Source organism: Tasmannia lanceolata, unplaced genomic scaffold, assembly GCF_043159265.1.
Source record: "Tasmannia lanceolata isolate RefF3 unplaced genomic scaffold, GAP_Taslan_0.1 ptg000037l, whole genome shotgun sequence".
Lineage (NCBI taxonomy): Eukaryota > Viridiplantae > Streptophyta > Magnoliopsida > Canellales > Winteraceae > Tasmannia > Tasmannia lanceolata.
The window spans coordinates 21,884,053-21,908,438 of NW_027518714.1; the positions used below are offsets into that span (position 1 = coordinate 21,884,053).

General features: G+C 39.7%; 1 protein-coding gene across 2 annotated transcripts in view; it reads right to left on the bottom strand.

Moving 5' to 3' along the window:
• Nucleotides 1-24,386, bottom strand: part of MSH2 (MUTS homolog 2) — an 88,498-nt gene that overhangs the window by 51,593 nt on the left and 12,519 nt on the right. For both annotated transcript variants that reach the window (XR_013240047.1, XM_077372830.1), the window contains exons 7-10: nt 21,612-21,701; nt 21,425-21,496; nt 13,008-13,118; nt 104-230 (exon numbers count right to left, since the gene is read on the bottom strand). Coding sequence is in view for 1 of the 2 variants with exons in the window: in XM_077372830.1 (XP_077228945.1) it covers nt 104-230; nt 13,008-13,118; nt 21,425-21,496; nt 21,612-21,701 (400 nt within the window). In the remaining variant the exon portion in view is untranslated. The remainder of the gene's footprint in view (nt 1-103; nt 231-13,007; nt 13,119-21,424; nt 21,497-21,611; nt 21,702-24,386) is intronic.

Here is a 24,386-nt window from a genome sequence, read left to right on the forward strand (position 1 = left end):
CCATAAAAAAATATACAGGTGGTGCATTTGCCATTTAAGAAATAGCGCAAGTACATGAGAGAGAGAGAGAGAGAGAGAGAGAGAGAGAGAGAGAGAGACAGACCAAAGCCATCATAAGTTGATGTACCACGGCCCAACTCGTCGATAATTATCAGTGACCTATCGGTAGCCCCTTTCAAGATTGATGCTGTTTCAAGCATTTCTTGCATGAAGGTAGAAACCCCACGGAGCTATAACAGTACCATAAAGACTCGTGTAAGAAACCCCATCAAACCCACAACAGGGTGATATAAACAGAAAAACTAAAGAAAAAGGAACATTACTTACTGCATGATATAGCGTAAAAAGCATTCTACTAAAATTACTAAATCATAAACCAGTTTACTGAGCTGTGACTTTCAAACTTAAGATATCCTGCAGGTTAAAGTAACATATGAAAAAAATTCATTAATGCTGAAAAGAAAATACTACAGCAGATAAGACCAGCAAAAGAGTGGATCACTGGAAGATATTCTGCATTAAAAGAACTTCAAGGTAAACTGCATCGAGTAATTCCAAGGTTTTGATTTAAGCTGTATATAATTTTTTATACAAGAATCAATTTTAATAAGTTTGTAAACTATTGAAATATGTCGGAAGGGTTAAGTAGTTGTGCCCGTCTAAGGGTATTTTAGTCTCATTGTACAACCCTAGTATGTATATATCATATTTTGTGAGAGGCCTGATTTTTTACTCTTAACTTTTCTCCATCTCTCTCTCTCTCTCTCTCTCTCTCTCTCTCTCTCTCTCTCTCTCTCTCTCTCTCAACTTTTCTCCTCCGTCATCAACATGGTATCAGAGCCCTTGGGTTTCATCAACATGGCCTCTTTTTCTTTTCTCCCGCTTTCTCTTTTTTTCTTCCAAACTTGAAAAAAAAAGTTACTGTTTATATGAACAATACCGTATGAACAATACTGTTGCACTGTTCACGTGAACAGTTACCCTAGTTTTCTAGGCTTGTCTGAAGGCAGTAAATAGTGCGTCTATTGTCGCCAGTCGCCGTCGTCTTCATCGTCTTGATGATGTAAGCCTCAGACACCGATATTTTGATGTTGTAAGTCTCTGATTTGTCTATACATTCTTTGTTTGGCCCTAGAAGTTTGGATATAGAGTTTTTTTGGTGCGTTGATCATTTCGAATGGTGTTTTGTTGGTGTCCTTATGATTAGGAGGCTCGGCATCCCCTCCCCCCCCCCCCCCTCTCTCTCTCTCTCTCTCTCTCTCTCTCTGGATTCTTTCTATGGAGTGACTCCAATGATTCTTTTTTGGTGTCGGTTGTGACTGGTTGTGACTGGTGACTTGTGATTATTTGAGGGCAGCAAGTTTATGGATGCCTCTACTGGTTCATCAACTATGGAGATTCAGAATATTCAAATGGCATCCATTAAATTGGATGGATCGAATTATCTTCCATGGCGAATGGCTGTTAAAACCTTTCTCCCTGCCCGAGGAAAGGTTGAGTATATCGAAGAGGACCACCTGATAGTGAGGATGAGTCGTATGGGAAGTGGACATAGGAAGATGCTGTGATCAAGACTCTTCTTTAGAATCGTATGGAACCCAAAGTTGCTGGTCCCATTATGTATCTCTCAGATCGTAGGGGTGTAACTCGGGTCAGGTTCAACCCGAAAAAAAAAAGTCGGGTTGAGTTCGGGTCGAGTTTTCCAAACCTTAGTTGAGTTTGGGTCGGGTTCAGGTTGAGGGTTTGAGCAACCCGACCCGAGTTCAACCTGACATTTTTTATGAAAATCTTTTTTTGTAAACTTAAAAATTCGGGTTGGTCGAGTTGAACTCGGGTCGAGTCGGGTTCGGGTCGTAAAAATGGGTTGCTCGGCTCGGCTCGGCTCGGCTCGAACCACGTTGGGATGGAAATTGGGCTGGGTCGGGTTTGGGTTAGAAAAAAGGGTCGGGTCGGGTCGGGTCGGGTTGGCCTAAACCCAACCCGAGTTGCACCCAGATCGTCCAAAGACAATTGGAAGCGAGTTGAAATCTTATATTCAGGAGTAAATAACTTGACTAGGATCTGTGATGTGTAATCAAAACTCCAGAATTTGAAGCGTGGAGACAATTCCATTTCTGATTATGTGACTTTATGCTATGTACTTGCAATTCACTATCGATGCCGCTGTCTTGGCCAAGAATCAGCAAGATTTGCGTGTTGTTCAGTTTCTGGATGCTTTTGGGCCAGCATTTCTCCCTATAAATCAGCAAATTGTTGGTTTAGAGTCTCTTTCCTTCCTTGATGAGGGATTTTCTCAAGTACATAGGTATCTGAGAGTTGAGGAATCGAGTGAGCCTTCTGTTGAGTGATAGGCCCTAGCTGCCCAATTTAGTGATTGTAGTGATCGATCTGCCCATGGTAGAGGTCATCATGGACGTGGAGGTGGCCGTAATTCAGGGAAAGGCCGTGGGACTAGTGGAAGTGGAACCCGCTTTTGCACTCACTGCTATATGGAGGCCTGGAGGGTCACTCTGTTGAATCTTGCTATGATCTGCATATGGAGTTACAGCCTTCTTGATATGCCAATCATGCTTCAGTTGCTGCAACTGAGAGCTTAGTGCAGCATCATCTGGACAGGCTGAGCAAGGAAATTCTCTAGTGGTCTCTTGTGCCGAGTACGATGAGTTTTTGACGTCTAAGTTCAAAGGCAAGTAGCCAGCCGCCACACTTCCTCTTATTTCCTTAACTCATCTAAGTTCAAAGGCAAGTAGCCAGCCGCCACACTTCCTCTTATTTCCTTACTGCTTCTGGGTCATGGATAATCAATTCAAGAGCATCCAATCATATGACCGGCAAATCTGATAGACTTTCTTACTTTCGGTTATATTCTTCACCAGTCATAGTGTTACCTTGGCTAAATGGACTACATATCCTGTCTCAAGAATAGGTGTAGCTTCCACGCATTCAAGTCTTTCATTACCTTCTTCTGTCCTTTGTGTACCCAAATTTCCTTTTAATTTACTTTCTGTTCAGTTAACTAAATACCTGAATTGTTATGTTTCTTTCTTTCCTTTTTGTGTTTTTCAAGATTTGAAGGTTGGGGGGAAGATTGGTTTGGGTCGTGAGGTGGATAGTCTTTATTACCTCGATCAGAACAAGGAAAGTGCATCCCTACAAAGCTTGGTTGATTCCTTTCAATGCATTGCCTTTTGGGCCACCCTTCAGTTGAGAAGCTTTGAAAGTCGGTCTTACTTTTAAGTCCAGTTAGTTTGTTTGAGTGTGAGTCCTGTGAACGACAAAAACACCACAGGGTGTCTTTTCCCTCCAAAGTAGTTAGTCCAGTGTCTCGTCCTTTTGACTTGAGCTAGTCCATTCTGATATATATGGGGTCCCTGTCAAATTTTATCTTTGGTTGGTTTAAGTACTTTATTATTTTTTATCATGATTATTCAAGGTTGTTTTTAATGAAAGATCGTTCAAAGGTTTTCTCTACATTTCTTGCTTTTTATTATGACATTCGCAATCAATGTCAATGTTCAATGCTTTTAATTATGACATTCGCAATCAATGTCAATGTTCAATAAGATGTTTGCTTACTGATAATTACAGGGAATACTATTCTACTTGTGATGGGTTTTAATCCTTCTTAGAGTTGCGGGATATCCTTCACCAGTCCTCATGTGCGTATACCTCCCAACAAAATGGATTGGCGGAGAGAAATCTTCGATACCTTCTTGATACAGCTTGTTCTCTCATGTTTCAGATGTAGGTTTTAGTTCCCTAAAACCTATTGAAGTGATGATGTGCTCATTGCTTGCTTCCTTGGTCATCACCTACCTTCTTTTGTGTTGGATAATCAAAATTCCACTCTCAGTACTTCATCCTTCTGCTAGCCCCTTTCCTTTAATCCCGTGTTTTGTTCAAAAATTATCCCCTGGTCTAGACAAGTTAGATCTTCGTGCAGAAAAATGTGTTTCCCTTGCTTACCGACAACCTCAAAAGGGGCATAAGTGTTATAGTCCAACCTTACGCAAGGTCTTTGTTTCTGTTGATGTTACCTTCTTTGAGACTGCATCTTACTTTTCTGACTGAGAGACTGATTTCGTTCGTGACACCAGTCTACCTCTTCCCATTCCTTCTTCCTCTTTGTATGTCTTGCCTTCTCAACTGCAGGTTTATACTCATGGCCCTTGCAGGATTTAGCAGACTCACAAGATGCACCTACCTCACGCCCAACGGCCATCCCGGTCTGACAGGTCTACCTCACATAGGGCTGGCAATTTAACCCGTGAAAACGGGGACCCACCCCGCCCCGCACGAGGCAGGGATTCCCCGACTTGGATCGGGGATTGGGCGGGGATGGGGACTTAAAAAATTCCCCGAAGCAGCGAGGGGGGTGGAGATGGACCCGCCCACCCAGCCCCGTTTTAATATGCAAGGCATTATCAATATCCTCTTATTTTAGTACTGTTTTAGTGTTTTTTTGTTACCAGTAAATATTTCTTTTATGCCAGTGATATTGGCACTACCATATTTTGATAAGTGCAAAAACACGGCTTGTCTTTTTCTTCTTTATGGGCGTTAAAAAGTTTTTTTTTGAGGTGAGGGTTTTTGTGTGGGGCGGGGATGGGGATCAGGTATTCCCCGTGTGGCGGGGGGGGGACGGGGATTCCTTGAGATCCCCGAAGCGGGGACGGGGAATGCAACATCTGGCCGCGCCCCGCCCCGCCCCGTTGCCAGCCCTAACCTCACGTAATCAGTTATCTATCTTTCCTTTTGATTTCGTTCTTGTTAATTCTCCAGTTGCTTCTCGGGCTCATTCACTGACGGTTGGATATCTTATTTCTCAGTTTGTTTCCTATTAGACCTTTCTCTTTGCTTTGTCTTCGGTTGTTGTGCCTAAATTTGTTGCAGAAGCATTAGCTCACCCAAGTTGGTGTGCCGCCATGGATGCCCTTCATTCCAATGGCACTTGGCAGTTGGTTCCGCTTTTGTCATGTGCTCAGACTGTTGGTTATCGATGGGTGTTCTAAGTAAAGTATTTGTCAGATTGTACAGTTGAGAGTTTGAAAGCAAGCTTGGTTGCGAGAGGCTACACTCAAACATTTGGGGTGGATTATTCTGAGACGTTTCCTACGAGTGCAAAAATTCCATCTGTTCGGGTTCTTATCTCATTAGCTGTAAATTGGGGTTGGCCACTATATCAGTTGGATGTGAAGAATGCATTTATGCTTGGTGATTTGACTAAGGAAGTTTATATGGAGCAACCTCCTGGGTATGTTGCTCAGGGGGGGATGTGATCAGTATGTCGTCTTTGTAAGGCTCTTTATGGACTGAAGTAGTCTCTTCGAGCATGGTTTGGGAGATTTAGTGAAGTTGTTACGCGCTTTGGTATGAAGCAGTGTGTTGCTGATTACTCAGTATTTAGTTCTCACTCCAATGTTTGATATATTTTCTTAATAGTCCATTTGGATGATACGATTATGAATGGAAATGACATGATAGGCATACAAAAGCTGAAAAAAATTTCCCAAACAAAGTTCTGCACCAAGGATCTAGGTCATCTTAGGTCTTTTCTGGGAGTTGAGGTGGCGTATTCTCATGATGGTCTTTCCTTGTCATGGAGGAAGTGTGCTGGATATATTAGAAGCATAGTTTTAAAACTCCCTTGCGACATCGTGGACTCCCCCGAGTCAACTCCCTTTTCCCTTGGCCACGTTCCCGTTTTGCCCTACAAAGTCAATACAAACTCCTTTGACTCTCCCAAGTTATGATACCGTCAACCGAGTACTCAGTCGAATCAACCACATTCTTGGCTGCACCCGTGCCGTGTCGACAAGGATTTTTCTTGGCCACATTTTGACTCGCATCCGTATTTTTAAACACTAATTAGAAGAGACAACACCCATAGACCCGGAACCTGCTGAGGAACCCATAGACCCTAATGTGAAGCTCTATCTAGATCAAGGAGAGTTGTTAGAAGATCCAGGTGGGTATAGGAGAATGGTTGGCAAATTGATCTACTTGACTGTGTAAAGACCAACCCTACCAGGGTCCATTAAGTATTTGATTGTTAATTAATTTTGCCTGTAGATCCCTTTTGATCAGCGACCCACAAGTTCGATCTATAAGTTGAGCTTCTTGGATCGTCGGATCAAGCCTAGGATCCCTCGGATCGTCGATCGGACTCGTATAGGTAACAGATCATGTCATTCGAGAGTTGATCCCTCTTGATCTTTTAAAGATCAGGAGATTCAAGAAATCAAGGGCTCTTATGTTTTCTGTTTTTTAAAATCTTTAATTTGTGAAATAACATTAAAAAAATTGTGAAACCCAAGTAAAAGAATTTCCATGAAAATTGTGTATTTATAGCTTCAGTAGAAAAAGGAAGGAGATATTAATTAGAAAATTGTGTATTTTCGTCACTTTAATTGTAGCTAAATTTTTGGGTATCAAATCTTGTCCGTTTGACATGATTTGGGTCTCATTGGATGGGTTTTTCGATTATCTATCCAACAGGCCCAAGATTTTGCGGTTTGGACATGATTTGGAGCAGTTATAGCCCATTAATGGTAGGGATGTGGGTTTATTACGGGATTTCTATTTTAAGAGTCTTCTAGCAAATTTTTAGAAAACTCACGGAAGGGAAAAACGTGATGGGTTGTGCGTTTTCTCTTGGGATAAGTGGACCCCACTTTCTGACTTCAACATCCCAAACAAGTTTAGTATTGTACATAATTAGGAATCCTACTTGCTTTTATTAACCAATAAGGAAACTACAATTTTGGCAAGAGAAAAACTAATAAAAGAACTTGAGGGAGAATAGGAAAAAACACCACAAATCACATATAATCCCACCACACAAAAACGTGCACACAACTCTTCCCAAAACCCAAAACATGAGTGAGTGAGAGAAAAAAAAGAGCAACAGGAAAGGAAGAAGTAGAAGAGAAAGGTTCCATTGTTCGAAACCTTATACCAGTAAAGTACCTAAATCGTTCTTCTTTTCTTTTAAAAGAGATTTTATATGGTGGCCGACCTTTACATATAAAGGTCGGAGAGAGAAAACCCCCCTCCCTTAATTTTTGATCCAACAAAAGCCCCCTTTTTTGGCAGGTTTTCTCTCTCTGCCCTTTTTTCCACACAGTCGGCCACCATATAATTTCTCCTTTTAAAGAATAGTATATTAATGTTTAAGGTTTTTAATCTATACAAATTTAACAAGATAGGGTTTGTTTTAATAATCTTCATGATTTTCATTTAAGTGGTAATTTTTTTTAGATTAATAAAATATGTAATTTTCGGATTGACTATTTACAGTAAATTTTTTATTTACTATTTATTGTAAATCCCGGATTACTATTTATAGTAAATTTCCGGATTTCTATTAATAGTAATTTTCAAAAATCTGATTTTCTTCTACAGTGTGCCTATGCGCATATGCATGTCTATGTTCGATTTTGATTTCTCATTAGTACGATATGTGCATAGGCCTAACCATATGAATACGTGTGTATTGTTATCTAGTTAAATCTAAAAAGTTTATTTACATTGACATATGCGATTTCGTATTAAATTATGTGCCTGGATTTGCCATATTTAATCTGAAATTTCTATTGTATTACATGCGTACACTTCGGTTTAAATCTGGAATGTGTACATATATAGTTTGTGCATACATGTATGTATATATGTAAAGATTTAAATTCTAAAATTTATTTCTAGTATATGTGTTTGTACATGTAGTTTTAAATCTGAAAAGTTTATTCATACATATACAAATTTGTAAATCTATGATTTGCAGTACCTTCTTTCAAAAAAAAATGATTGGCAATACTCATACACATTATATATAAAAAAAATGATTATTTGGTGGGTATGACTACGTATCTGTGAAAGTATATTTTATTTTTTATTTTTCCAAGCTTATGGGCGTAAGGCACAATTCTTTAGATTTTATAGTATATGAATCTTGAATTCTTAAACAGTAGGGATTATGCACATAAACATGAATTAGTATATCTTGATATATATATATATATATATATATATATATATATATATATATATATATATATAAACAGATATATAAATAAATTTGTGATTTTATACAAATAGATATATAGGTATTTACAAATTTAGATTAGAAGACGATTAAAGATGAAAGTACATAAGCACAAAAGACAGTTATGATTTACCTAGGAAGAGAACCTAGAGGCTTTGATAAACTTAGCACGTTTTGGCATCTTATTTTCAGGTGGACCAAAATAATTATCTCACAATAGAAGTTGTTGGATTCTCACACAATTCAAGTTGATAAGGTAGGTGACGGTACTTTAAACTTATACTCTTGGACAATGATTAATTTAATTGTATGCAATGAAAATTCGTAGTTGGAATATAATTGTTCGGGATAATGACTTATGAAAATAAATGCTTCTAAATAATATGCATCTTACTCTCTTGTTATGCCATATTAGTAAGCATGCAATTGATTTAGTAGGATGGCCCACAAATAATGACATGATAATGTTCACAAATGATGGAATGTTATGATTCCTTGTTAAAGGAAAATACTTTGAAAGCAGGAAAATTGCTAACGAATATCTTGAGGATATTAAAAATGGATGACATACTAGAAAAAACGGTAATAAATAAATGAAATAAATGGCATTGGGAAATATGATTTGGTAGATTGGGCGGAGGAATGAGTCGTCCAGGAATAATGAAATTACGAGCCGGCCTTGGGTTTTAGCGCACCCCCTTGGTGGTAAATGCATCATCTTAGACCATGATGTCAAGAGGCGGAGTGGTCATTAAGCACTTCGTAAAATGTCCTTCGTGCTCACTACCTGCAGACGAGGGTAGTGGAACGTATTGGAGGCGGGGTAACGAGCTTAGAAGCTGGATTACCTTGGGGGAGTCATCTCATGCATTAAATTAATAATAAACATATGCCTCTTAAATGTAAAAGGTTGTATGTTCTATGAGATCGGTTGATTCACGTTGATGAATATTATGGCATGTTCTTTCATTAATATTTCATGTTTTAATTTGAAATAACTATTATCACATGTTCACTATTGAATTGATTTGTACGCTTTAAAGTCAAGACTTGTTTAATTGTATTTGTTTAGGTACTGAATGAGTCTACTTAGTTCGTTGAACTAACCCTAAAAATCCCCCACAGGTTTTGCTACAGGTTTCGCAACATTAGATAACATGCTAATGAGGAAATTTAGAATAAAAAGAGGCGTGCAAGAGCAAGGATAGAGTAATTGGTGTGGTTGTGTGGCCTTGGCGGCTATACATCTTATTCTTAATTTGTTTCTGTTTTTGGTAATTACGTCAAATCCTCTTGTTAGACTCTTTAGCAAACTTTTAATTGAGTTTTCAAATTTGTAAAAAAAATTATTGTCTTTTGTTAACGATCCGGATTTAGAGTTATCAAGAAACCCGGGTCGTTACACTATGACTCATCCTGATATCTCCTTTGCAGTGAGAGTGGTGAGTTATTTTATAAGTTTTTCGCGTGCCTTCCATTGGGGAGCAATTCTTCAAATAGTTAAGTACTTGAAGAGTACTATTGGGAAAGGCTTATTCTTTAGAAAACATAATCACGTGACGTTGGATGGATTCACTAATGCAGACTCGGTGGGAATGGGGATCTCCAGCAGACAGAAGGTCAACTACAGGATAGTGTACCCTTGTTGGAGGAAATTTGGTATCGTGGCTAAGTAAGAAACAAGATGTGGTGGCTAGATCTAGTGCGGCGGCAAAGTATCGAGCTATGGGTCACAATTGTGAGTAGTTGACTTGGTTGAGGTCCCTTTTGTCTGAGATTGGTATTCCTTCATCATCTCTAACATCCTTGTACTATGATAATAGAACAGCTATTCATATCGCTATAAATCCAGTCTTTCATGAGAGGCTAAGCATATTGCAGTGGATTGTCATTTCATTCGTGAGAAGCTCCAAAGGGGAGAAATATGCATTGTGTTTAGTCGGTCTGAAAATTAATTGGTTGAAATGTTTACAAAACCACTGGGAAAGTCTAAGTTGAGTGACAGTTGTAACAAGCTGGGATTGTATGACATATACACTCCAGCTTGAGGGGGAGTGTTACTAGGGTTAAGTAATTATGTGCCCGTCTAAAGGTATTTTATACTTTCTCATTGGACAACCCTAGTGATATATATATATATATATATATATATATATATATATATATATCATATTTTGTGAGAGGTCTGATTTTGATTCTCACTTTTCTCCATCAACGACAAAACTCAACTCAATTCAACTAAGCCTTTGTCCCAAACTAGTTGGGGTTGGCTAATGAATCCTTTAGAAAAATTTCATGAAGAAGGTGAAAGAATCTACCCAGCTCAAACTGACTAAGTCTAATCCTGACACTAGTTGGGTTCGTCCAAATGGATCATTTTCTTCCATTCTCTCCTATCCAAGGTCATGTTCTTTGTTATGTTCCTAGCCATGAAGTCTTTCCTCACTGTTTCTACCCAAGTTGTTTTCGGTCTGCCCCTACCTCATCAACTTGGCACGAGTCACTTCTTTTCACTGGTGCATCCAAAGGCCTACATTGGATATGCCATCCAAAGGCCTACGTTGGATATGCAAAATAATACAAGCACACAAATGATGGACATGAGAAAGAATTGGCACTGGCTACAGTGGTTATGTAGTCAGGGTCATGGTGGTCTACAACAGCATGCTTTTGAGTATGTATATGTCCAAAGAGAAATTTATATTCACCACCAAATAATTGTAGGCACAAATATTTAGTGTCTTAAATAGCATCCAATGACCATTGAATTTCTTTTTTTTTTGGATTTGATTTAGTAGCTATTGGGTCGGTTTAAGTCATTCCGCCAACCTAGAATGTTGCCGATACAATAAGTTACAATGTCCTCAGTGTGTTAGTGTGTTGTGTTATTAGTGTATTCAATCACATTCTTCTACCCCTTCTTCATTCAGAAATTTTAAAAGGAACAGGGCGTCACTCAAGACAGAATGAATCAATTTTCTAAAGAGGACAAGTGCAGTCTGTTATTAGTATAGCTACCATGCCCTAACTCAAAGGAGCAGGTTTCACTTGCTTCCTTCAACACTTAGTCATGTACCCAAAAGTAGCAATAGACCGGACTTCAAAAATTAGTGGATGTCCTTCACTTTGGAAGGAGTTTTAAAATATGAATATGCTTTTGGAGATGTTATAGGTGCAATTTTTCCATCATTTCCCCTTGTAACTTTGTGCTTCTGTACAGGCACAAGTGAATCTGAAGTTAAATCTGAAGTTTCATAGAATATTATATTTGCATAGTGAACTTCTTACCAAGGTTTAAAATTTCAGTTTCGGTACCTATTTCAGACCCCACCGAAATCCAAAATTTCGGCGAAATCCGAAATTTTGGTCCGAAATTTGGTATTAAGTTTCGAAATTTGGGTTTGAAATTTCAAAATTTTCGGACCGAAATTCCGAAATTTCAGCCGAAATTTTGTAACAATTTTTTTCTAATAAAAAAAATGCCATTAAAACGAAATTTCGGCCAAAATTTGGTAATTGGCGAAATTTGGAATTTCGGCGAATTTCGGTTTCGGTCCCCACCAAAATCCGAAATTTCGGACTTAAAACCATGCTTCTTACCAATGAATGGGTATGTGTCAGTGCAATTTTCTTTCGCTCCACATCTTTCGATCATTTAGTAGTCCATCCTATTTCATGAAGGGTTTTATATGGGAGTATAGTAACTGTCTACTCACAATAAAAACATGATTTGTGTGACATTCATGTTCATTCAGAACCTGTCACAGAGTGGCAAATTATGACACCTAGACTCATGTTGAAGGTCTTCATCTGAAAGTTAAGGAAGCCAGGCAAGATGCCGATAATGTTAAATTTAGATCTTGAGGAATTTCAAGCGCACGTCCTACTTCGGCCAGATCAACTTCTAAATTTAATTGGTCGAGGAAACTAGGAACATTTAGAGCATTGTCCACACCCAGAAGGGGGGACAATTTTTTTACATTTGTGACGACATCATGTTGGATAGTAGACAACATGGTGTAGGATATCCTTAAATTTGTCGAGACCGTAAAGCATGCCCCTACCTTGGGATAGATTTGGATTTGGATTTGCAGCCGGATAGTTGAATTTATTGTGAAACCTTATCAGGGAGGAAACGGGACCAAATTTGAATTGATTGGTCATTGGGCAACCTCTGACCACAAGGCCCCTTCAATTAGAATTCCAACCTATTGTAGTATCAGCATGAGACACCCAATCTGGGTTCCCAAAGTGTCAGCCAACTCACTCAAAAGTCCCTTAGGCATAAACTTGCTAAGAGTTGGTGAAAACCTTGAGGGTTGCTCAGATGGTTCTTCAAGAAACAAAGAAGCTTCTTGTTTGAGACCTCTTCATGCTTCTCTTATTAATTTTCTTTTAGGATTATTCATCATTGGAAAGTGACTACTAGAGAGGTTGGAGACGAAGCGTAATGAAAGTCTGTTCCCCATCCCGAAGAAGTAGTTTTCTTCCTCATTTTCTGTTGCAAGGTAATAGGAGTAAAATTTGATATCGTTGTCACAAAGTAAAATGGCAGAATGGAAAGACTAGGGGCTTTTTGCATATTAAGGTATGCATAAGAAGTCACTACTTCCCAACAAGGGAAGATTCTACAAGAACTACGACCTGCAGTAGACCAGTATACAACCTGCCCCCATATAGAAACTGAGATGAGTGTCAACATAGGCCTCGTACACTCCCTCTATATAAGCTCATTTGGTCAACTAACCCAGTGTCATCTTATCAAGCAAAATAAACAGTACCATAGCTATAAATATTAAAATCAAGAATATAAATCACATTATTGCAGACGAAGAACTCAACCATAACCAAATGCATGTGTGCCCTTCATCATAAGGTTCACTTGTAAAATGCTAATCTGTTTAAATAGCAATATATAGCATGGAATTAAAAATCTATCTTGAATTAGTTGGATTACACTCACTTGGCAATCACCAGCCCCTACACGAGCAAAAATGCAATCACGAACACTAATGCTTGCTTTATCACAAGGAATAAAACACCCAACTTGCGCCATTAGCACGTTCACACCAACCTACTAACAGCAAGTCAATAGGAGTAACCAAATAGAATATTATAGTAACTGTCATGTACAATAGAGGAGAGTGACGACACAAACATTCAAAACACTTAATTTGAAAGGATCAATTGAATCTAAATTTGCAAGGGTATTGTTTAGCATAGGCAACAATAGAACAAAACATACAAATCAAATCCATGTTATAATTCTATGTCATACTGATGCAAGATTCGTGGTTATGATAAATACGACACAAAAACTGCCAATACACTTAATTTAGGAAATTGGCATAGAAAAATCTTTAACAAGTAGAAGAAATGTTGGATAATCTGCTGTGGATATGGTGGGAAATAGAACAAGAAAAGAGATGCTTCAAGGCGTGATGTCGCTTTCCTTAAGACAATATTCGCCCCCACCAGTAAGTGTGCAAGGGGTACCACGAATTTGCCTCCAAGATACAATGAAGCCCGGTGTAGTCTACACCAAAATGGTTGTTGACGCTATGCACTAAGCGGAAACAAACCCAAGAACCACCTTTGGAAGGAACAAGTATTTTTTTTTTTGAAAGTTGACATAATTCATTAATATTAAGATCGCAATCGGGACCAGTAGTCCCTTCCTGCAATACAGAATATTAAGGTGGACTAGGCCGACAAGCTGACACCAGTCCAAAAGATAAACAGAGCATTGATATCAGTTTGTTTTCATCCTTGTACTTCCTAAAAACTGTATTCTTTACAACATCTTCCAACCCCCAATTATGTACCACCTATGCGAGATTATGCCACCACTCAGAAGCTGGCCAACAGCCTAAATCCTTAAAAATATCGACTTACGAGACTGGGGAGATAGATGCAATTATCCCCTTCGAACTCATCGCTTCCAAACTCCTACTCCCCCAATGAAACTAGGTGAACCAATCAGACAAATCAGAGCAATAGAAACACTCTCTCAAGATACTGCAATAGAACCTACAATCAGAGTATGTGATTTGTCAATTCTATTCAATACATCCTGGGGAGAACATTCTTCCGATTCTGAAGCGAGTAAGTTGCACATTTGGTTAGCATAGCCCTTCCACGCACTATTGAATCCAACCTAATCTCTCATAAAAACAGAAACGTGGTTTCTTTTTTTCTACTGCCTTCCTCTATCATTTTTTCTACTTCCCGACCCTCTTTACATTTTCCTTCTTTTCCTCTGATCCTTCACTATTCTCTCCTCTTTCACTTAAATTTTCACGATTTAGGTTCTATTTTATGTGCCATTTCCTTATCTACTCTATCCTTTCCAACTCTGGATTGCAATCAGAGAAACATCACCCTAGTCTTGTCTATATTCTCCTGATAAGAGAATCCCAGGGCATCTCCCATCACTAAGAATTCCTTAACACTCTCCAGTTCCGGGTGCCTAGGGTCGACATCTGCTGATGGCACAGAAATACCTTTACCCTTGTCATTGCAGTCTTTAAGCTGGCCTATTCGCTGAGTATCTTCCATTACTGGGTCCCTCGATCCCGAGTCTGAACTGAGCCCAGAGATTGACGCCTAAATTCTAGACAAGAGATGGCTGATTGCTTTTCCTCTTCCCACAGGCGCCTTCGAATTAGCCTTTCCTTATCCAGAACTTTATTGAAGATGGGCAGATTGCGAAAGGGGGTGTGAAGTTCCTCCCCACTATTCAGGGTGGACCGAGACGGGGACGAACCCAAACTTTGAGCGCCTGCTACCCTTTCTTTAACCCATTGCTTCTTCGGAGGGGATATCAGGACCACGGCTAGAGTAGCGATTCTGTCCTCGCCAACTTTTCATTGTACTTTAGATTTTTCAGAAGTTCGAAGGCTTCATTAACCAGGTTGATTGCCCCTTTAGCTGTATTACTTCTGTTTCCGATCTGATCGCTGCTAGACATACTTTGAGCAGGCGATTTTAGGGGGGGTCGATTGTAGTGAAAACTATCGGATTCACGCCTCTTTTTCCTGATTTCCTTTTTTCTGTACAGGCGCTTAAGCTTTCTATTACGTACAGATAACCCTCCTCGAGTTGCCAAGACACAAGCATCCTTCTCAAGACCTTTCCTAAATTTACCTTTTCCGGAGCGAGTGTTTTTTGTCTCGTTACTTTTCCTTACCACGTGAAACCTGTTTTTTATTTTCAGAACCTTTAAATCTTTTGCCGATTTTCTGCCAGAAGTGTCAACAGCTTCTTTTCGTCCCGCTTTCCTTTTGTTGCCACGTGGAGGTACCAACAGTGAGTTCCTTACAGTTGGCAGACTCACAGAGCCCCTAATCCTAGCCTCCCTACTTTCTGACGAAAACGGGACAATCTCAGGGGGGACAGGTGGGTAGGTGGGGAATTCAAAATTTGAATTGGGGACCACCACCGGCTCCGGCCCAAAACCAGTGACCTCTGCCACCTTTTCCGATGAGGAATCTACCACCGGTGACCCTACATCATCAGGAATTTGGACAGAGCCCTCAAAAAATGGCAAATTGTCTCTACTACTGGCCTCTCCTACCACCGACAATGCCAGAGAATTTATACTGTCCTCAGAAATCACCTTAACTCCCACTGAGTAAATGTTAGAATCTACCTTTAAATTGATAAACTGAGGAATGGATTTCCACAGAGGGGATATAACCACGGCAGAAGCGTACGCCAAACAATGAGAATGATTCCCAAAGAGTTGTGTTTCAAGAACCCGGCCCAAATGTGATCCCAGAATCTCCACCGTGGTAGCAGACCACGCATGAAGAGGAATATCATAAAATCTTAGCCGAACCGGTCTAGCACCTGTATTGTAAGCAGGGAACCAAGGCTGGAGGGAAGAGAGATACCCTCCAAAAGCCTTGCCACCACGACAAAGGATCGAAGTGGCCTGAAACTCGGAGCCGAAACAGAATAATATATCCACGGTACTAATGGTGAACGGCTTATCCAACTCTGGGAGGCCCCAAAAATGTTTGGCCCAAGCCTAAATGTCTTCCAGAAGCCAGGAACCAGATTTTAAAGTTCCTAAGACAACACTTTAGGTTCTTTTTTCTTTCTTCCACCACAGAGCCTGGTATCTCCAGACAACGATCATTTTCACCACCATCAACAACTTGAACCTTTTTGGGTCTCCAGGCAAAGCTAGAGTTCCCTTTCTGTCACAGTTCAGAACACTTCCTGCATGAGGTGCGCGACCCAAAGTTTCTGTAGCTACATTTTATGCACATCCAGTCACTCCCATTCAGTATTGGTCTCCGATTTACTTCTACTGCTCTTCGGCCAGGAGTTTTTCTAGCTCCGAAATCCAATCTTCTCCCCTTAGTGTCCCATTCTTCCAAACTCCCCAGGGAGCCAGCATGTGAGCGCGGTGGGGGCCAATGAGACCAAGAAGGTCTGTCTGCACCAACGCCTTGCCCAAAAGAGAAAAGGGATCTTCTACAGCAGAGATTAAAGATCATGAGGGATTCAAAAACTTCCATTGTGGACAGGGGAGAAACGACGATTGAGGACCTCTCGGGGGAATGATCCGACGACTCCTGAAGACATCCCTGGTGGTCATCTGCCTTTTCACGTCCTATAATGCCATTGATCTCCAATACAAAGTATTTGAGATACAAGTTAATGTTCTGCAGAAAATAGTATACTTGATGTTTTTCTTAAGAAGAAAGTATATAGTACTTCTAAAGGCTTTCAAGAGAGTAATTTGCTTTGGAAATTATAAAATTCAAGTCCTAGAAGTGAATTTCGAATTCTATATGCAATGAAACATTTCTGCTGTTGTTATACAGTTTTGGCACCCTTTATGTTTGATTTGCACCCTTACAGATCACCTATTCGGAGCGGGTTCGATTATGGTCGTTAGATCGCACCCATCCACGACTCTATGATTCAGATCGATCTAGAAGTGACTGTTGGTTTGTGTAAAACCTCCCTCCAACCTCGTTAACGCTAGATCGATCATCCACGGTGCAGATCGCACCCTTTGGGCTCATAACCGTTGGCAAGATGGGACACAATCCAACGATCGTCATCACACCCGATCACCACTAGCGATCCGACGACTCGGATCGCACCCGCCCGAGCATTAGCCGTTGGAGCGCACTGTGCTGACCGTTCGGTCATCCTACGAGTCCGAGCTCTCAGGCCGTACCGACCGAACCTGTTGACTGACCCAACCCAGCCGAGCTACCTGAACGACCCCGATCCAACCAATCCAATCAACGGTCCAGATCTAATCAGGAAAATTTTAAGTGCTCCAATTGCTCCTTGCGACGATGCGCCGTGCAAAGTGCACCATAAAAGCGCCACTAGCGCCCTACAGCCCACTGCCCACGTCCTGTGTGTGTGCGCGTTGCACCGTCCCACGGGTCCACCCAATGGCTAAAACCCATTGTGCCATAAAGCAATAGAGAGAAGTGGGAAAAGCTATATAAATCTCTCTCCAATTTTTTGCCTAATCGATGTGGGACTATCTTTTCAAAGCTACTTTACTCTCTTTTCTACAAGCAACCACTTTTACGTAACAAAGGCACTTTTCTTTGAAAACTCTTTTCAAAAGCCATTTTATTTTGAAAATACACTAACAAGAAAGGCTGAGAGTGCTAAATATACACTGATTGAATTCAAGAATGATGAAAAAAAGACAAGTATATTCAGAACAAAAGCAATATCAAAATTATTAATAAAGACGCTTAATTGTTTAAAGCTACACTGATTTACAATAATAGAATGAAATGACAAATCATCCTAACTAATATAGACAGACTAATATCTCCTCTACCACCAAAAAAATCAAGAGTCTAAACTACTTATCTACCCATTATATCCAACAACACTCCCTTTCAAGCCAAACTAGTGTCAAATACTTAGCATCTAACATCTACTAAATCCAGTCACCAGAAATTACATTTTTCCTATTTTGGTAAGTAACTGGAAAAGAAGATAAGTTACAAACATGAATTCCCAAGGGAAAACATAGCTGCCCACATTTGACTGCACTAAGTTAATAAGATTTCCCAATTCTAGCATGTTGCTTACCTTGTTGGGGGCAAACTCGACATTACATTACCTTTATAATGAATCAGGTAAATCAAATTCTTGCATAAACCTATATAACAGATCCTAAGGATGGGGCAAGAATTCTTAGTCATCTGAAAGTGCCCACTGAAAATTACACTGTTGGACAAAAAGAAGGCAAAAAACATTTTCCTTCCATATGGAAGTGCTGAAAATGCAACAGCATTTTCATTGTGACCTGGTGGTCACGGGTTCGAGTCACAAAAACAGCCTCTGTGCAAAGCAGGGGTAAGGCTGCGTACATCTAGCCCTCCCCAGACCCCGCAATGACGGGAGCCTCGTGCACTGGACCGCCCTTTTTATAGAAGTGCTGAAAATCATAATAATATAGGACATATTCTTCCAGCCTTTATGTATCATTTATTCATCTTTGTATTGTGGATATAAGTTGTGGAGTTTATCAAGTTGTACATGTTACACTGATATGGGGAGGAACGGAGCGGAAGCACGAGCACAAGAAGATATGCAACTTGATTTTATTGCACTAGGTGATCGGTTTTCAAACACTCAATGAAAGTAAAGTAACCTGCCAAGAGCTCTGAACCAGATCTTGAGAATTGAAATTAATAGAAGCAGATCTGACTCAAATCTTTGAAATGTTGTGAGATTTCTCTTAGATCAGCGTCGTAAAACATTCTGAAAGTAGAAGAACTCAAGAGTATTAAAGAATTTAAGCTAAGAGCTGTAATTGTTCTTCCAACCGAGAGCTAGAACTTGTAAACAGAAGTGAGTTTATTTATTTGCAATTTCGTGATCTATCCTTGAAGATCTCATTTGGACTTAAAAGTTTTCCTAAGAGATTAGTAGACCTTCAGCTTCATATTCTTCAGCAAAGGAGAGGAAGCAAAATGACTGAAGTAAAGATCAAAGAGCATAACTCCAAAGTTACCAAGAGTTAACTTTCAGCAGGTTTTCGAGTGAAACTGAGAGCGTGTAGAAGAACTCTAAATATTCCTCAGATGCAACTTGATGAAGCACAATTATCTTTCATAGCAAGATGCATATTACTCTCACCGGTTGATAGATCTCAGGGACAAGTAGCTTTCGAAAAGAAATCCAGGAGAAAACTGAGAGCTCCTTGTTCTCGGGTTATGCCTGGAATTGAGCTTGAAATTGGTTGGTTCTAGATCTGTAGATCTTGCGAGAACTTTGTGAGTTCTGCTAGATCTTGAGGATCTTGGCATAAACTAAACTAAGCGATGGAAAAATACTCAGAGAAGAGGTTTAGCTTCAGAACTTAAATCCAAAGACCAACCGAGAGATGATTGTCAACAGATTATAGGATATTGACGCCTGAGAACTGTAGGTCCTTGATATTTGATTTGAGAATTGATCTCCGCAAGATCTCTTCAAAACTTTTAGATCTTTATGTGAGGATGTTTCAGGTGTTAATTTTGGAGCAGATTAAGTAAGATTTAGCAAGGAACAGAGGGTTCATTTTAGTCCAGAAAGTACAGCTAGTGAACTTGACTGTTATAGGCATTCAGTTCTACCACTTTCTGTAAATCTTACACAGTTTTGATTAGATTCCCTCTCTAGTTTTGTGGATCCAAAGAGAAGGTAATCTCAGATGGGCATTGAAGTACAAATTACAGGAATGTGGAGCAGAAACAAGGCGTATAAACTCATCCAACCAGCGTATGGCAACATAGTTCAGATCTATGAACTGTGCTGTCTATATATTCGAAACTTGCTAGTTGGATCTAGATCTGGCTTGTAACTTCAGATCTGATCTAAGGTTAATCTTTCCATGGCAGTGGAGAATAGAACTTAGGCAGCCTAAAACGAAATTTTAAACAAAAGATAAGAAACAAAGTAAGACATGCGGATAGAAAATTTATGATAAGATTTCAAGAAAATGCAAATGAAAGGAAAATGCAAATGAAACTATTACCATTTCAAGCACATGGAAGACATCATCCAAAAGAAAATAAAGAAGAAAAGATAAGGAAGAAGACACACTCCAAGCCGATGTCACAAATATCTCCGATATTTTCAAAATATCGTGTTTTTATCGCAAGATTTTGATAAAACGACAAAATCCAGAAATAATCCCGATATTTTAAAAATATGGTGATATTTTCATTTTTAATTTAATATATTTACATAAAATATAGCGATAATATCATGATATTATCCCAATAATTTAATTTTATATTTTTTACTTAATTTCTATACATTTATATATTTTTAAATAATTTTATTTTTATCTTTTTTCCGATATAAACCCAAAAAACTAAAAATAATAATATATCCCGAGATTTTCCCTTGCCGAGAAATTCCCGAAAATGATATTTGTGACATAGCTCCAAGCTTCTCCAAAATTTCTTTGTTGGAGAAGGAAAAGAAATCCTCTTCTTAGAGCCCAGGCTTTGCACGAAAGGAACTCCAACTCACTTACAAAGAGAAAACTCCGCTAACACGCTTCAAAACTGGAAATCCGAGCACTCCACTTATTATTTATAGGCATGGGAGAAGATTCTAGAGTGGACCAGCTGTTGCTAGCTGACCCAGCTGAGGTGGCAGCCCACTTGCTTGCATCGGTGGCAAGTTAGTTGGCTGATGTGAGCCACTTGCACTCACTTTCTCAGCCCTAACTTTCTTAACTTATCCAGCCCACTCCACTTAGAGGCCCCACATGACCAGCCCTCCTCTTTTGTGTACTACACACACAACACATGGCCCAACACACCAGCATGCCCCCTTACATGGGCCATTATATGTGTACATACATGCCTTATTTCAAAAGAAGGAAGAAAAAGACCGGCTATCCTATAACTAGTGTAGCTCATACTCTTTGGTGGCCCAGACCCGCTCTACAAATGACTTGGTAGTGGAAATCTTCAAATGACTTACGTTATAGCTCTCTCCACGACATCTTTCTTTCCATAGTTGTTTCTCCCTTCTCTTTTCTTTTTCCCCTGGTCATTCCATTAACACGTGGTGTCAGGAACCCCACACACACGCACACACTCATGTTTTCATGAGTATATTGATCAATGCCAACAACTCATTATTTATATATATTCAATGCAATCAATGGCATAAGAGTTGAGTTTTCTTTTTACAAGATTAGTAAAGCTCATAGGAAAGGCATAGTTCATAGCTAGAAAGAAGTTGATCATTCTTCAACACAAGAACTACTGGAATGACTCTGTACAAATGGAACTCTCCATTCAAATAGTGCTCATGTAGAAGGTAAAATAAAATTAAGTACAAAAAGTAAAGAGTGTCAATACAAGATGAGAATTGGACCTGTCGAATAAATGTGGACTTTCCACCCATATTAGGCCCTGTAATGATCTGAAACCAGCTTTTTCCCCTTACCTAAGTTATAAGAATGACCAAAAAGAAAAAGTCAAAAGAAATTTACTGATAAAAGTTTGGCATAATGAGAAGCCAGACATGTATCTTCAGCACAGAAATTATGTATGATACTCACGAGAGTACAATCATTGGGTATGAAATTCACACTGTCTTGAGCCTCAACACAAGGGTGCCTACTCCCCTCTAGTATAATATCTCCCTTATCCTGTAAACCTCAACACCAAAAAGTGAAGTCTGTGAGAAGGAGCACTTTATTAAGCAAGAAAAAAATATTAAGATCGCTAGTTGATAAATTGGGAAAAGTCTTAGCAAGACAGCACGAGATAGTTTGTGAAGTACAATAATAGTACACAGACAATGAGGCATTTTTGAGACAACTGTAAGGGTTAATTGCCCATCACGACTCCAAGTGTGGTTGTACGATCAGATGATTTGGACAATGCTTTACATTTATGGTCTATGAGACCAAAGTAAACCAATTGGACAATCCTAGTAGTCCAATTGATGGCCTTTAACCATATAGTTCGAGATGGAAATGATCAATGGTCCATATCAAAAGGCAAAACCAGCTAAGATTGTCCGAGCAATGTGATTTCATACAATGGTCCATCCATAGAGCTAACCATTATGGACAGTCTAGACCATCGAACCATAAAACCACATGAGCGGTGACGATGGGTGAAAAGTTCATTTGTTAATTAGGTCTGAACCAATAGAACATAGTTTGAAAAATATGCTTCTTTTGTACTTAAAAAAACATTTCCTGGCATGAGTGATAAAAAGCCGCTAGCCTCACATCCTCATCCCCATTGCATGTATATGATGACCTGGTCCATTAGTCTGGTGTGCAGCAGGAGCATGGACATAGCCCATAAGTCAGAGCGACTAGAGCATCCTACCAATCCAATACATACCTGATATTTGAATTAGAAAAAATGAGGAAGGGAAAACAGTACACTCGTCAGCATTTTTGGGGACTACGAAGTACGAACATCCATATGGCCCACCAGATCAACCACCGAATCATCATATATATGCCTTGCTATCCCAGGACATTAAAGCGATCAAAATATGTAAGTCAGATCAATCACCGAAACATCATATATATATATATATATATATTGAAAGATGACAATTTCATTAATATTATAAAGGCATTGGGGACCAGGAGTCCCGTCTTGCGATACAAAATATCAATAAACTGGACCGGGTATGCCCAGAACCAGTTGGGGTAAAGCTAACAGAACAAATTTACAACCAATACACTTTTTCCTGCATTATACCACTCCAAAGATACCTATCTATTCAAAAATCTACATCAGTATCCCATCATCCACATCCATTCCCCTAAATCACAGCTCTGCATGAATAAGGACCTAAAAATTCATCAAGTTAATCCTATGATTAGGTTGCAAAAGCACTACCAAAAACTCATTAGGCGAACGACCATGGTCACTCGAACCATAATTGAGGGCAACCTTCTATGCCAAAAAACAATCCTATTCGTTGAACCATCGGATCCCACTAAAACAGTTTCAAAAAACTCTAGAACCTCTTTACACAAAGACCCCAAAGGGATAAACTAGATGGAAGATTTCTTTAATTCCAGAATTAGACCCACCACCTCAGAAACAAATACTTCCTCATCCATACTCAAGGTTGAGAGTCCCACATCCGATAAGGTTTGCTCGTCTGAAGCTTTCTTTCTCATTATCATCTTCTCTAACATCTGAATCAGTGTTTAAAAACTCCTTGACTCGGCAAGGAACTCGCCCGAGTCGACTCCTTTTTACCTCAGCCGCATTCCGCGTTTCACCACATCCGCGTTCCGCGTTTTGACTTACAGAGTCAATAAACTCCTTTGACTCTCCCGAGTTATGACCTTGTCAACCATGTTAACCGCGTTCTTGGCCGCGTCCGCGCCGAGTCAACAAGGATTTTTCTTGGCCGCGTTCCGCGTCAAATCCGCGTTTTTAAACACTGATCTGAATTCCCCTCTTCTTGCCCTCCTCCCAGCGAAGGCGCCTCGAGGTTAGTTCCTCCTCTAATAAAATGATGAAGAAAGGATGCTCATGCAAAGGGGAGTGTGATTCTTCGATGGTCCACTTACCAGTCAACCAAAAGAGTGCTTCCGGCGACTTGGAAGCTTCTTCTTTTAATAACTTCCACTGCTATTTTGAGAAATCCCTGGCAACTTCCTTTGGAGTAGGCGAGTGATTGGATGCAAGTTCCTCTGAGTATACCATTCTTTCCAGAACTCTGAGGGAGGTCTCCATCTCAAATAAGTCCACTGGCATCTTTCTCTTTTTGCCATTGCGAGAGCAAGAAGAAGATACCGAATCTCCCCGACTCTCCATATAAATCCCATATCCCAGACCTGAAGGAAACAAAGAAAGATTACAAAAAAACAACGTATCGCCTCCAACTGGATCCGAAGGGAAGGCTAATAAACCAATATTGAAAAACTCCCTTCATCATGAATCTCCCCGACTCTCCATATAAATCCCAGATCCCAGACCCGAAGGAAACAGAGAAAGATTACAAAAAAACAACGTATCGCCTCCAACTGGATCCGAAGGGAAGGAAACCAATATTGAAAAACTCCCTTCATCATGAAATGGCATTGAATGCGCCGAGTGGCGCTTCCAATTTCTTCATTAATTCATTCGTTAGCCCCAATGCTAATGAGGGGTTGTACATTACCATAACCACCAAAACCCAGAAAAAGTAATAGGACTTTCCAGCTTCCCACGCCAGGAAGTAGCTCTATGTTACCCGGTTTATTATTCTTCAAACCTATCCTTTAATATTTTAACATAACTTGAGACCTTTTCTTGATAGCCAAGAAAAGAGGATGCCAAAATCATCATTCCAATTGTACGAAAGAAAG